Source organism: Molothrus aeneus, chromosome 25, assembly GCF_037042795.1.
Source record: "Molothrus aeneus isolate 106 chromosome 25, BPBGC_Maene_1.0, whole genome shotgun sequence".
NCBI lineage: Eukaryota > Metazoa > Chordata > Aves > Passeriformes > Icteridae > Molothrus > Molothrus aeneus.
The window spans coordinates 2,871,401-2,886,481 of NC_089670.1; the positions used below are offsets into that span (position 1 = coordinate 2,871,401).

The 15,081-nt window shown below is 39.2% G+C and overlaps 1 protein-coding gene across 1 annotated transcript in view; it reads left to right on the forward strand.

The window, feature by feature from the left end:
• The window catches only part of B3GNTL1 (UDP-GlcNAc:betaGal beta-1,3-N-acetylglucosaminyltransferase like 1), a 108,480-nt gene that overhangs the window by 68,952 nt on the left and 24,447 nt on the right, over positions 1–15,081 (forward strand). Inside the window, exon 7 of the mRNA XM_066565789.1 lies at positions 7,435–7,530. Within this exon, the coding sequence (XP_066421886.1) occupies positions 7,435–7,530 (96 nt within the window). The remainder of the gene's footprint in view (positions 1–7,434; positions 7,531–15,081) is intronic.

A 15,081-nucleotide genomic window follows, 5' to 3' on the forward strand; every position in this document is an offset into this window, starting at 1 on the left:
TTGCATGCAGCTATTGTTTTGCCTTCAGCAGTAGGTTAATTCATCGTCATTAGCAGGGAAAAGCTCTAAAAACGTCCAGAAGAATGGTGCTTGCTCTTGGCCATTCAGCTACAAAGCAGAGATATTCAGCCCTGTGGTCGGCCCTCAATTATCCCGCACAATGGGGCTGGCAGGAGCTGCCTCCCAAAAAGCAAAGGCACAGCCAATTCAATCCATAGGAATTGGACTAGAAACCCAAAGTTAATATATTTGCTTGCAGCAAGTTTGTAAACAGTTTTGCTTTCAGCAGCAAATTTTAAGGAAATGTAATAACCTGGGTAAAGAGCAGCCTGCTCTGGTCAGAGCCCAGGAAATTCCTCTGGCTGCCCTGGAGGACTCGAGACCCTGACAGAAGCTCAGATTCCTTGGCATGGAGTCAAAAACACCTGTGCCTTTGATTTTAGCCCTTAGAAAAAACAATTAGCAACCTTATATGAAGATTCAGAAGCCGCGAAAGTTTCAGTAGAATGATAGTTTGTTACAAGATAGAAAAGTAGAATTTTGAGTTGTTGGAATGGGGATTCAGAAGCCAAAATTGAGGGATTTGGGCGTGCCCTGTCCTTCTTCTATCTTCTTCTTGGCCTCCATCTTCTGAGTGATGGTGGCACTTTTAGATGGGTTTAGAGTAGAAGCTCACTGTCTAACACAGGTGATAGGTATTGGGAAGTTATTGTAGATCATGTACATGTAGTTTTTAGTATATTATATAATATATAATATTATATTATATACTAATAAATATTATAAATATAATATAATATAATAAATATATTAAGATATATTTAGTATATTATACTTAGTATAGTATACCATACTAGTATATTAAATGATAATATAATACAATATACTAAATATATTATCTTTACTATATTATACCATACTAAACTATATTAAAGATAACACCACCCCAAGGGCAGTCAGTGTGCCACAAACTGACCTGCCACACAGACCTCAGTGAGTCAAAGGAAGAATATTATAGATAACAACAAATAAACAACCTTTAAAACCAGAACAGAAGAATCCTGACTCCTTCTTCAGCTGCCAGGCCAAGAACAGAGACTCTCTAACACATCTCAGAGTCATCCTGACCACAAAGACTCTGAGATGCTCTGTGCTGTCTTTACCCAGCATTTCATTCTTTGTGGGGCTCTGCTGCAGCCAGAGATGTCAGGAGGAGGTGAGGCCCTGCTGATACACACCCTGCTTTTCATTCCAGGTGGTGGCTTCACTGCAGAGACTTGTGTGGTATTTTCTGGGGTCCCCGTTGAAGGGAGGAAATTAATTTGACTCCATGTTTTTAGAAGCTTAATTTATTATGATATGATATGATTATATTATCTTATATTATATTACATTATATTACATTACATTACATTACATTATATTACATTACCTTCTACAATACCATACTAAACTATACTAAACTATAGTAACAAATAGAGAAAGGATATAGACAGAAGGTTAAAAGATAATCATGAAAAACTTTTTACTCTCTCCTCAGAGAGTCCAACACAGCTGGCTGTAATTGGCTAATAATTAAAAACAATTCACATGCAACTAATGAAGCAATTACTACATTTTCAAGCAGCAAAACACAGGAGAAGCAAATGAGATGATATTGTTTTCCTTTTTCTCTGGGGCTTGCTTCTCAGCTTCCCAGGAGAGAAATCCTGGCAAAGGAATTTTTCCAGATAATAATGACAGTGACAGACTAGGTATAAAAATTTTATTTCATGTAGGGAATGCTATTTGTAAAAATTTGATATTTTGGTATAATGGTTGCATGGCTGTAAAGAGGACTGTTGTACTTCTCTGAAAGTGAACGGCCTGGTGAAAAGCACTGGAAGTGCAATAAACTGTGAGGAACCAGGGAGGTTGTTACAGCAAAATTCAGCTTTTCTCTCCAGCTTTCCTCTCATTACTGTGCCCTTTGCATTCAGAGAAAGCATCATCTGCCAGCTCCTCTCACTGGCTCTGCTCTGTGAGAAATTCCAGCCTTCATTCAGGCTTCAAATCCAGAGGAAATCACAGGGAGCTGTAGGTGATAAATTGTCCAGGAGCAGGAATACCTTCTTGGAGGTGCTGAATGGTCTCTGCTTTCACTGGCATTAGCAGCTCTCAGGACTCTCTTACTCTTTTTGATTAGTTTTGTTGCTTAGTAGATTTTGGGATTGTGGAAGCTAAATACCACTGATTTTCAGTCAGGCCTGCACCAGAATTATTGTGTATACACCAGCTTTACTGCACAGAGAGACAAGGTATGGTTTATTTCAATAATCTGCTTTTTGCTGTGCTGGATTCCAGCTTCCTTAGAGAAGGATTTTCAGCTGCTCTCAGAGCTTGCAGTGATGAGGTGACACAAATAACTCCAGTTATTTGTACAAGCCCAGGAAAGGGTACAGCAGTTCAGTGCAATATAAACCAACTGCATGGAATCCATTCCACACTGGCTGCTGGGGTTCCTAAAAGCTTCATAAAGCTCATTGTAGTTATTTTCTTTTGAAAAATCCTCTTTGCCCATACTTTTTTTGAAGTAGGGAGAGGCTTTTTTTCTCTTCCCTACCCTCTGTACCTCTTCTCTCCCACTAACACACACAGACCTGATTCTGGATGTGAACCTGGTGCATTTATTGCTGAATTAATGCACAGGTATTTTAACATCATTGCTTCAAGGGCAGGAGTGATGCCCTCCAGTCTGTGCTCTGCTTACAGAATCATTGTGGCCCTCTCCATGGGATTTGTTTTCTTTTCTTTTTCACCTTCTAACTTGTCAGTGTCTGCCCCTCGATATTAGAAAGCTTCATTTGTCTCAACAAATGTGTCTAATCATTGTGTCTAATCTCATTGTGTCTAATCCTTGATTTGTGTGGATATAATTTTGAAAAATGCTGTAGCATAAGTAGAATTGAATGTGTGCTGTATTTTGGGGAGTTAGCCCCTTGCTTTGGAAAGCAGTCTGGGCTGTGATTAAATTAAATCTGTCGCTTTTGAGAGGGCCTGGTTCCCCCTGTGTGTCCTGCATGATCTCTGATATGATAAAGTTGTTTCACCATCTGCATATCTGCTTTTATCACTGCTGGTAGACTTTGATTTGCTGCTTCAGGAAAGAGAACTTTCCTTGAGAAGTTACTGTAAACACACAAATGCCTTTCCCTGTGTTGGAACTGAAATTTTGCACTGAATGCTGGCATGACCTGCCCTGAGCATCAGTGGGAACCAGAGTTCCATGTGCTGCTGACAGCTTTGAAACACAACAATGAGAGTCACTTTATCAGCTCTTTGTTTTCTTTAGATTTATTTTCAGAGGATCTGTGTAACTCTTGGATGTAATTCGATAGCCAAACAGTGAACAAGAACAAGCCAGTTTCAATTACTTGCTACTTGATCCTTGGAATAAACCCAGCTAGTTATAAAAGTTCTAAATAATTTTGTGAATAAGATGCTGAAATAGGCATTTGAGCCCATCATCTGGAGATGGATTCCAGTTAGGTTATGACAACGCTGTTCTTCAGGAATTCAAAACCTGAACAGATTTATACCTTCATCTTCTGATTTTTAACATGAAATATTAAATATTTAGATTTTTTTAACAGCATACAGTGTTCTGTAGTTAATAACAAGTATTATTAATAAGCATTAATCTTTCAATCCAGCAGTGTGTGAAAGGTTCACAGGTCCAACCTGCTCTCAGAATACTGAATTAATTCCTCAAGGAGGTTCTGGAAACCCACTGGTGTTCCAAGGTGACACAAGTCATTTGTTAAGCACAGTTGGAGGATATTTCCAAGAAAACTAAACATAGTTGATGGCACCATCATTCAAATTCTGCTTTTGATTGATTTTCAAGTTAAGACTAGCATGTCCTCTTTGTTTCTCTCGTTCTAGTCCATGCAATCTAAAAGATTTATGGATAAAATCTGGGGTGTCAGCCTCACAAAGTGAGAAGTTGCAGTTTTTATCACAGAATAAGGCAATTTGACCATTTTTTAACTCCTTGGCAAGAGTTTATGACAAGAATAGACAAAAAAGAAATACAGAGGAAACTTTCCCATCAGACTAAACCAAGGTGAAATATAGAATTTCCAAAGTCCAGAAGGTTGAGGTTATTTTTTTTTTTTCTCTTGAAGATAAAATTTCAAAAGCTCTGGAAGGTGGTTTTCAGAAGTTTGGCAGATGCCTCAGTGTTTCAGAACAGTTGTTAGTGTTTTTCCTGGCCAGTTCTCCTCCCATCAGAGTGGGTATTCAGAGGATGCAGTTTTATGTTTCAGCTGGACTCATGAATTGTGGGCAGTGACCAAAAAGGGAGGGCTTGTTTTCCTCTCCCAAGCTTTTCCTTCCCTCTCCAGTGTGTCAGTGGTATTGCTACTCTGACCCCACGGTGAACTGATTCAGAGAACCAAGGCTGTAGAAAACTAACACTAGAAACAAGGAAAATAATGGCTTTTTACTGGTGTAGTGCTCTGATCCATCCTGGGGTCAGGAGAGTGCCAGGGTTGTGACTGGGGAGTGCAGCCAGGGGCAGGAGGAGTGGGAGAGTTCTTCATTAATGTAAATGTGGTGTAAATGTAGATTTCTAGAGTTCTTCATTAATGGAAATGTGGTGTAAATGTAGATTTCTAGAGTTCTTCATTAATGGAAATGTGGTGTAAATGTAGATTTCTAGCAGTTTCATCAGGTTAAAGATTATTTCTGGATCATCTCTACTGCTGATAAGAAGGATTTTGTTCTCTCTGCTTGGTGCCCTGTTTTCCTACATCCTCCTGCTGATTTCTGGTTTGTTGGATCAGGAGATTCAGCTGAAGACCAAGCTAACAACAACAACAAAGAGAATTTAAGCTTCACAGAAGTTATTCTTACCTAGCAAGGGACAAGGTAGTGTGAATTTGTGTATGAATTTGTCCTTTGTGACAGCAGCACAAAAAAAATTTCCTAAAGTCAGTTTTGATGTTGCACTGTAAGCATTCATGTAGGAAAAGTTTATTTGCCAATTCGTTGACTCTCAGTTGCTGTGCTGGGCAAGATTTCAGATCTTATCTTGAAGGGTAAGACCTGAAATCATGTGTGGCATCTTCAGTCTCTGTTTTGCCCATGTGATTCTCCTCTGGTGTCTGTCCTGAGATGGACAGTGAGCCACAGAACACTGCTGTGTTAGGAGAGGCATCAGTGGATGCAGTGTGTGATGGTCTGCTGTAAAATCATCATCTGTGTTAACATCAGAGCCTTTTGGAAGTTTTCTCTTAAATTTTTCACAATAACAATAATAATAGTAAATTATTTTAATTATAAAATAATACATTTCCATAATATAGCTAATATAATTATAATAAATATTAATACATTTGATATTTATTAAATATAAGTACAATAAATAATTTAATAACTTGTTTATTATAATTATAATAAATATTAAAATTCTATTTATTATAAAATAATAATAATATATAATTATTTATTATAAAGTAATCTGTTCTGTCTGGTTTCACTGAAGTATCTGTGTCAATGAACACATTATCTGGGATGTTTGGGAGAGATGCTCTCGGCACGTGAGCACAGCTGATGGCTTGGAGCTCCATCTCTGAGGTGAAGTGCATTCCTGATCCCTGGGGACCTGGCAGCTCTGAGGAAATGCCATTCTGGCCTCTCCAGACACATTTCACAAGTACCCATGGGCTCAAGATTTTCTTTTGAAGTTTTTGTTTCTTTCAGAAATGAGATTCAATGCAATGCCCTCTGGCCTGGCTTTTCTCCCTGCTGCTGTTTTCTTTTGGGATTACTGTTTGGTCATTGTTTGGTTCAGGCCATACTCAATTGCCCTTGTAATTAATGTGGAGCTAATAATCATGTGCTGATAATCAGGCTGCTCTGCTTTTCTGGGGTTGGTTTGATTCTTTCAGCTCCCACTGACTCTTGTGGGGAGATTTTTACATTTAACACCTCTGAACTGGAGTATTTCAGCTCTGGGCAACCTGCTGATGGGTTAAGACACATTAGGTGATAGGATTGTTCTGACTAAATATGAGTGCCTAGAATTGAAGTGTCTGGATGAAAATGAGTCACCCCAAGATCCCTTTAGGGACAGTGGAGTTCTGTCATTGTGCTCCTGGAGCTGCCATGCCGTGTGCTTCACCCCGTAAGAAAAATGGGACAAGGTCATCTGTCAAGTTTTGATTGGATTTCTCATTTAATTAATTGGGACAATTGATTTAAGTGTCTTTATTTGGTTTTAAATCCATGTTTATCTGTGGAAATGGAAGTGGCCAGACATAAGAGTTTGTGGAGCTCCCTCAGGCTGACATCAAGAGGAGCACCTTTAAAATGCAGATGCTGAGATGCATGTGACAAATGTACACTTTGCTTAAGAACTTCAGATGTACAGGAATATTAATATCACCCCTGTAACTTGCTATGAAATTGTCAGCTTGCAGATCAGCACTGTCATTTGACTGACAGCAGTTGTGAGGTTGGTTTTTTCTTCATGCCCCAGGGTGTGCTCTGCAGTTCCTGTGTCTCTGCTGGAAGCAGGCACAAGCTCCTGCCTTCACTTTGCACCTTGTGTTTGACAGGTTCAGTCTCCTCTTTGCCTGGGTACTTCATCTTGTGCAAAAAAAAAGAAAAAAAGAGCCAGTTTACCTCCTGTCATCCACATTCTGGCTTATTTCACAGCTGTATTTGCAACAAGTTTGTTTAAAGCTTCAAAGACCCATTTGTATAGGTCTTGGCTGTCACAAATGAAAAGATGAACTTAATAGTTACTCCCTTTTCTCTACTTAAAGCTCTTCCTTTCCAAAAACCTTTAATTGTAGGTACCCCTGGGTAGCAAATCCACAGTACTCAGGTAATGTTTAAAACAAATTGCATTTTACTTGTCCAAGCTTGATTAGGATTTAAGTGTCTTTGGCAGAAATAAAAGATCAGTGAAAGTTCACACTTAATATATGTATAAGGAATATAAAATGGAAAAAAAAAAGAATCAATGCTCAGGAATTGTAAAGTTCAGTTTAAGAACTTGAACTTTCCATGATTCTTCTCAATTACTTCATTTCCACATTAACATCATCATTGTTGATCAAGTGCCAGCTCCAGTATAATACTCTAAATTTGGAAACATTCTTTAAGTGCTCTGCATGTGTTGCAGCTTGGGGGAGAAGAGAAGGTCACGGAGTATGAAGCAGGAGCCAAACTCACCTTTTGGGCTGTGGCACCTGGGGGATTCTGGTACACACTAAGGACCTGCTAAACCTCCAGCACTGGCTCTTCTCAGGGCTTGAAACTGCTGAAAGTCAGGCATAGGCACAATTTCAGGCGAATGTGTGAGGTCTGTTTGCTCCTCAGCAGCTGCTGGGTTTGATATTTTGTGAACTGACTGGATTTTTATCCCTCTTTTTTTTTCCCTAGGTGTTCACCTCCCATGGGCCTACTGTGATCATGCCGACCTGGTTCTGCTCTCGAGAATGGTTTTTTCATGTGGGAAGATTTGATGAGGGTGGAAAGGTGAGTGATGCAGGTGATCTGGAGTCCAGGAGCCATCCCTCTGTTTAACAGCCTCTACCTGTTATTAAGGAATAATAGGGAAGGGGTGTAGATGAAAACAGCTCTAAAAAAACCTAGGTCATAAAAAAAACCACAGTCTCCAACCAACTGAAGTTGTTTGGGAATAACCCTGGTGATGGAAGGACCTACCTGAGGTTGACATTGTAACACATCTATTGGATGTGTCAGCAAACCTGGGAAAAATAAAGGTTTCAGACATCCAAGCCCCTCTTTGTCCCTGGAATAGATGGCAAAAACAGGTGAGCCCTTAGTTTGGTTCTGAGCAGGCTGAGGTAGGCTGCTGAAAGAAGCTGGGAGGGAAGAAAGGTGCAGAATAGCAGAGGGATAAAAGTACCTTCACCTAAGGGGGAAGATTTATATCCCTGAGAGAAAAAAAGAAGGGCCATAAAAGTATTAGCACAAAAACTCATTTATCCACCCGTCCTCTTGTCAATCTTAGTTCTTATGCTTTTCCTTGGAAGGTTTTAAGTAGCTTCTGCTCAAGGGTCAGGGCTGAGAGGTTACAAATTCAATACCTGTGGTCTCAGAAGTGGTTTTCCCCTGACAGTTAGGTGTTCTTTGTCTTTATGAATTTCCTGTACGAGTTCAATTTGATTGCTTCAAGCTCATCAGTGTGTTCATGGAATAAAATCCATGGGTGTCTGTTAGCAGTATTTATTGTGGTAGTTGAAATATGTTGGCAAATAGATCTAATTTAAACACATTTGGATCCATTTTGTGTGGTTTGGTTCTGAGAGGTTTGGCTTCCAGTGGTTTTGCTGAGATTTTGGGGCTAAAATGGGTGGTACTGATTTTTTTTTAAAGCTTTCATTTATTAGCACTCCAAAACAAATCTGCTAAGGCTATTTCCTATTTAATTATTTAAACTACAACAGATGATGATGATGATGATTATTTTTATAGCTTTTAAATGAAGCCCTTCAGTGCCATGCAGTGTGTGTATATATATACATGTGTGTGTATGTATGAGGATATACAAATATTATTCTTTGGGCTGTCAAAAAATTATAATTATAAGGAGACAGCAGACAGAGAACTGAGTTGTTTAGAGCAGTGAAAAGATTTGCCCTTAATTACACGGTGGGTGAGTGGAAGAGCAGGGAATGGTGCCTGGCTCCCAATACAATCTACATTTGCTGACCCACGCTCTTTATTTCTTTTTTATTATTATTTCTTATCATTGTAATTTCACTCTCTGAAGGATGTTTGACTTCTTGAGCATTGTTAGTAAGCTCCAGAAAGAAAGCAAGCAAGTTAAAGCAGCAGCAACAATAGAACAGCAAGCCTAATGATAAAGTTCAAGAGGTTAAGTTAAACAGACTTATTTAACTTAATAAATGTTCTGTGCTTTTTGCTTTTCATTTTGGCTTTTTTTCCTCCTTGTTTTGTTTTTATGAGTTGGGTTTTTTTCTGTTTTGCTCTCTCTGTGTAATTGTGTAGGAACTATGCCACTGGTTATTCAGCTGCAGTACACTGACAATCTTAATGCTGATGATTTTTCAGCCACAATGCATGATATGTCCTTCTAGTTGGAAGAATTACCAGTGATAAGTTGAACTTATTGTTTGTCCCCGTTGTGAAGTGTCCAACATGTCCAAGCTCAGACTCTGGCTGACTCAGAGGACCTTCAGAAAAATACCCTAAGAACAGAACAGATCTGAACAAAGCAGTAAAGTCAAACCTTTGTCTTCTCTGGGTTTAGAGGACACAAAATCAAGCCTTAAATCTTGAGCATTTAGTGTTACAAAGTATTTAACATTGTTCTAACTTGTTCATTTTCATTTGAAAAGAATCCCTTTAAAGCAAAGGAAGTTTTTCTGTGTATCAGCAGAGCTGAGAATACTCTGAAGGGTCTCATCCCTGTAAGTTCTGACCTGTGCCAGGATCTGCATTAATCTGATCACTTCCATCTCCATTTTTGTGTCAGTGTTTATTAATGAGGCTTGCCAGTGTCACATTGCTGAAAGTAAACACAGAACAGGCCAACAAATCCCCATGTTTTGGCCTTCTCCATTTGCTGAGCTGTTTCTTGCCAAAAAGCTGCATTTCTCATTTGAAATTAAATCCAAACACCTGTTCTTCGTATTTCAGTGCTGAGGAAAGAATGGAGGGTAATTCTTCCATGGGAGAAATTGTGATTTGATGTTGATGGTAACAGAGTGGGTGGAGTGATCAAATACAAATAGATGTGCTATGGTGTAAACCTTTTTTTTAATCCTTTTTTTATTCCAGATAGATATTTCTCTCTCCAGGCATTCAGGCTTTAGGTGAAACAGGTTTTTTCCATTTTTCTTTTTTGTTTTTTTAATGAAGTTCTTTCTGATGAAGATCTGCAGTTGTTTGAAGTGTATTCCTTTAGATCCAAACAAAATAATCTATTCATAAATGGTCTCTAAGAACCTGACAGGTTTTACATATTAATTAACTAAAATTAAAATATATTAATTACATATTAATCACTAAATACTAATACAAATACTAATACTAATAATAATAAATTAATCACTAAAATTTTCTATATTAATTAACTAAAATTATTTATGCAATCTCTGATAAATGACAATTGAAGCAGGAGTACTGAAAAGATTTTAGCAAGCTCTGCTGGTGCTCTGAGACTGAGATAATACAATGGAAGTGGTCACAAGCCTATAAAGTAACATTTCAAATATTATCCCCTGCTGGAAGAAGAGTCACATGATGAACCATATTTTTGACTTATTTTTTTTTAGGAAACTAAAAGGAAACAATCTTTTAATCAATTTTGGACAAAGAGCAGTGCTTCCTTATTGAAAAAAGTAGCAGCACTTCACTAAACCCTTCAGAACTCCCATTTGACACTTGGTGTGTGACATTACCACGGGTGGCTTTGCTGCTGCAGTTTTTGGTGTCTCCCAATAAGTAGCACCATTGTTAAAAAGTAATAACCGTGTCCAAAAGCATCACAAAAAATTGTGCTGAGGAGAAAAATGCCCATGTTCTGGCCTGATGTGAAAAGCAGATTTTAAAGCTGTGTCATCTGTTAGAGTGGGGAACTCCCCAGTTGTGTGCAGTGGGAGATGAGGTGCCTGTTATTAGTGAAGAAAAGTTATTTTTTCATGTGTCTGACAGAAATGCTGAGTACAAGGAGAGCTGTGTAAATGAGCATTGCTGCCCTGCATGCAAGGGTGGAAAATTGCAGTCTTGGCTCTCTGCAGGCAGAATTACTCTCCACATCACAACTGTTACGTGCCAAACTTGTCTCTTTCTCTAGAATTTTACCACAACTTGGTTCCAAATTTCCTGTCACCCCTGTGTTTATCCTTCCTTTTTAAGTGTATGAAAACTGAAAACGGAGTGACAGCCTTAAAGTTCTGAGCTAATCTCAAAGTGTAAACAGGGGGAAATTATTCTTAATGAGCCCCAGATGGAATCGTGCATTGTAAAGCACCAGCCTTTCTGAATACAAACTGTGCCTCTGAACAAAGTGTCTGGAGCTCAGTTTCATTCTATTTTTGTGATAAAAGGTCACAAAAAACACGCACTGAGGAGGTGTCAAAATACCCTTTTGAGCACAGGAGACTGCAGGCCATGTGGAAAGCTCTGAGGTAAATGTAGCTGTTAGGCACTCACTGATGCAATTTTCCATGTTTCCCTGCCAGAGCACACAAATGTCATTCCATTCAGAAAGGCAAGTGGTTGTAATAATGCCTGAGAGGTAAAAGGCCAAGTAGGAATTTGGTTTTTTTTGGAATGTGAATTAAAATACTGTCAGTCTGTCAAATAAGCTATCAAGATGCTGTGGGGAAAATTGGGATAAAATACAAGCACTACAGGGGGTTTTTTGTTTGTTTTTGGCTTGATATAGTTAAGGCTGAACAGAGATCAATATTTGATCTAAAAAGCAGAGAAAAAGTGGTGGAGCCTGTGATTAATTACACTTTATAAGCTATTTGAAAATTCACCCCATACCCCATGTCTAATTATATTTTCTGCTGGTCTGTTATTAAATATCAATTACAATTTACCACCTCTCTTCCATTTGACTTCCCCATCATCTTTGTTTAACTGCATTTCTCTGTGCCAAGACGTTTGGATGAAAGCAACCTTTTGGAGTTTCCTTTAACCTGTTATTTCCTAAACAATAAAATAAATCCTAATGGGCTCTGGGTCCTGTAATCAAGGCAAAATGATGGAAAGGCATTTGGATGAGAGCCAAGAAATGAAGTGACAGATCTGCAGAAAGGGAGACTTAAGAATATCTTGGATAATCCTGTAGAAAAGCTATTAATAGCTATTTAATTCTTCCCATTCGCCAGTTTTAGGCTCCTCTGAGGAATTTGAGTGATTTTTTCTGTCCAACAATTACCCTGATGGTGCTGACTGGTTTACAAAATGTTGCAGCCCAGTTTTCCTTGATGCCCCTGACCAAAAGGGAGGACCAAGCTTTTCCAAACTGAAAGCTTTTTCCCCCTGTGGATTGATGTACTTCTCCTGTCTTATTTGTCATTGCTCTTTCTTATAAGTGCATGTATTCACGAAATAATGGTAGATCTCCCATTTTCACCAGTCAGACTTCTCTGCACAGGCTAAATCTCCACTGGTTGTGCTCACAAGGATCTGCCACCTCTGCCAGGGTGCCTGTGAGCTGGGACAGGGCAGGGAGTCAGATGGGACTGGGGCAAGGCTGGATAGGGATGGGTGAGGAAGCTGGGACAGACTGATGCTGGTTTAGCAGTAAAAGGCAGCTTTTATATTATGTATATGCCTCTACAGCCCCATGGTGTTTTCTGTCCAAGTGAGCAAATGAAAGGACTTTCAGCCTGAAGTGCTGCTCTTGGCCATCCCAGCATGACCTTAGCAGGTGTTCGTGGTTACAGCATTGCACAGGGCATCACTTGCATTAAAACTCCTCCAAAAATTGCTGTTGGTCCCTCTAGGAACGTTACAAACCCCTCAGGGAAACCTCCAGGCTTTGCCTTGGAAAGATCCCTGCTGATGCTCCTCATCCTAAGTGTTGTTGGGAGGTGCTTGAAGCTCTTTGAAAAATGTTGAGGTGGCTGCAGTTGGAGCACAGTTTGCTGCCAGGAGTGAGGACAGCAAGCAATGAGAAGGATCATAGATAATTTCGCCAATCCCTGAACAAGGAGTTACTTTAACTCAGGTTGGGGATCTGCTTGACACCCCATGGTGTATAAAAAAATCAGGCCCTCATCTGTACAGCCATCAGCACACCAAGCAGCACCTGCCCAAAATACTGGGTCAGCAGAAACCTTTCCCTGTTCAGTGGGAATGTGCAAGAGTGAACTCTGATTTTGCATTTGGCTGGTTAGAGCAGGGCAAGGCCAGGCTGTGCTTTTCTCTGGGAGCTGTAATTAGTTTATGCCTTTTTGCAGCAGAGGATGTGGGGTTGGGTTTTGCCTATAATATGGAAAATTCTGCATGTAGTCCAGTAACATGTAAACTGTGCAATTTAATTGTATTTATTATTGCTGAAAGCTATTGATGTGGTAGCCTATTGCTGAAATGCTGGGTTAGTAATTGATACTTTTAGCAATGGATATTAATTTTCAAAAAATACATTCAAATATCCCTTTAGTGGTTAAGCAGCTTTCTCTTTCAGAGCTCTGTTGTTTCACAAGGATTCCTGGTGTTTAAAATGCCATCTGGATCCAATAATAGATCTCAGCTGGGAAGGAACTCTTGTGTTGCAGCAAACTTACACGCTCAAGAGCCCTAGGAAGTCCCATCCCTGCAGGATCCATAACACAGTCAACATTTTCCTCTGAAAAATCCACGGCAGTGCTGCTCCTTTGTAATGTGAGAGGCCACTGCTGAGCAGTGCAAGGCACCTGCTCCTTCCTAGGCCTGAGTACACTTTATTCCACAGGATTTCTGCCACTTAAAGGAAAGCAAAAGAGCCCTTGGAACCAAACAGCCTTTTTTGAAAGATCCTTTTACTTCTGGAGTAACTCTTCTTTAATATACATATTAACAGTTGTCTTGAAGAATGTAAATGCTTATCCAAAGGAGAAGGAATTGCTGAGATGTGTCCTAATCATAGATCAGAATCAAAATCTGGCTCCTGCAGCAAGCTGATATCTGCTGCACTTGTGCCCTGAGACGTGGCTCTGTGTGACCAGAAAAAAGGTTTGAACTTTTCTGCTGGCTCAGGATTCCCCTTCAAGTCCACAATAAGGAAAATATAGAAAGAGCTACAAGATAAATGGAAAGAAATTGATTTTGTGTTTTTCTTGTCTTCTTGGTGACTGTGGTTGCTGGCTGCCACTCCAGCTTCTCCCAGATTTCTTTTGTGGCTTTCAAAGTTCACGTAAAGCATAAATTGTATCAAGTTGTCTTAAAGTTTTCTTCTGCATTGCAGCTCTTAAACCAGAAGTCAGACAAATGTCTACAAATACCAATAGCTGCAGATGAGCTGCCCTTAGTGAGCAGAATCCATTTAATTCAGAATGTGGGAATTCAAATCAGTGTCACACATGAACCAGAGGGAGGGCAGGAGCTGCAGAGCCCAGAGCTTGACGGGATTCTGATTTCTCCCAAGATTCACATGTTCAGCTGAGTGGTCTGGAGTTGTTTTCCAGGGTTCAGAGAGGTTTTTGTCTCATTTCTCTTCCACTCCCACACCCCTCTGGCTACTCAGCCTGGTGGGGATGAGAAATAGTCACTGAACTGTATTGCTCTCATAACTAGAGGGCCAGTCCAGCACTTTAATTAGAGAATCTCATTTTCTTAATTATGGAAGAAACTCAGAAGCTGTAGTAATAGGGGAAAATTTCAATTAATATTTTTTTTAACTTGTACTCTTATGTTTCTGTGTTGAAATAGAATGGTTAAAATTGAGGTTTATGACCTGGTTATTCATATGTGTCATACTGTCTACAAAAACAAATTTATTTCAATCTCTCTACCTTCTTTTCCTTTAAAATTTTGTCATTTTATCTTTCAACTTTCTGTGGTTGCTACACTTAAATGTTTTCTTTGACCCACCTGATTTATAAAAGGGAGCTTTTTAGTCTGGTAAAAACCATGTGACCTTTTAAACACTGTATTGCAGGAAGAAATATCTGTGTTTAAACATGAAAGAATGAAATGTTCTAGTATTTCAAGAAGTTGTAGCTTTGCAAAATATAAATAAACACTACTTTTTTTTACCTTCTGTGGAGGGACTTTAAAGGTGGGTTTCTGCTTTCATATGGAAATGGAAAATGGAAATGGAAAAATGGAAATGAGTGCTATGAGCCATATAATTGCCCTTCTGACACTGCATCACTTGCATGAAGATTCTCTGATTTTTAAGTGGAAAATGTTGAAATGATTGTGAAATCCCTCATTTTTCCTAGAGGCTGCTAGATCCACAATTGCAAGAACTTTTATCCTGTAGTGTTTTCAGCAGCAGTGGGTGCAATCCCATATGGATGAATGTACTATAGAAGGAAGTTTCAAGGAAAAAAAAAATAAAATTCAGATGTTGCCTCATTCTGAGGTTGCCTTTAT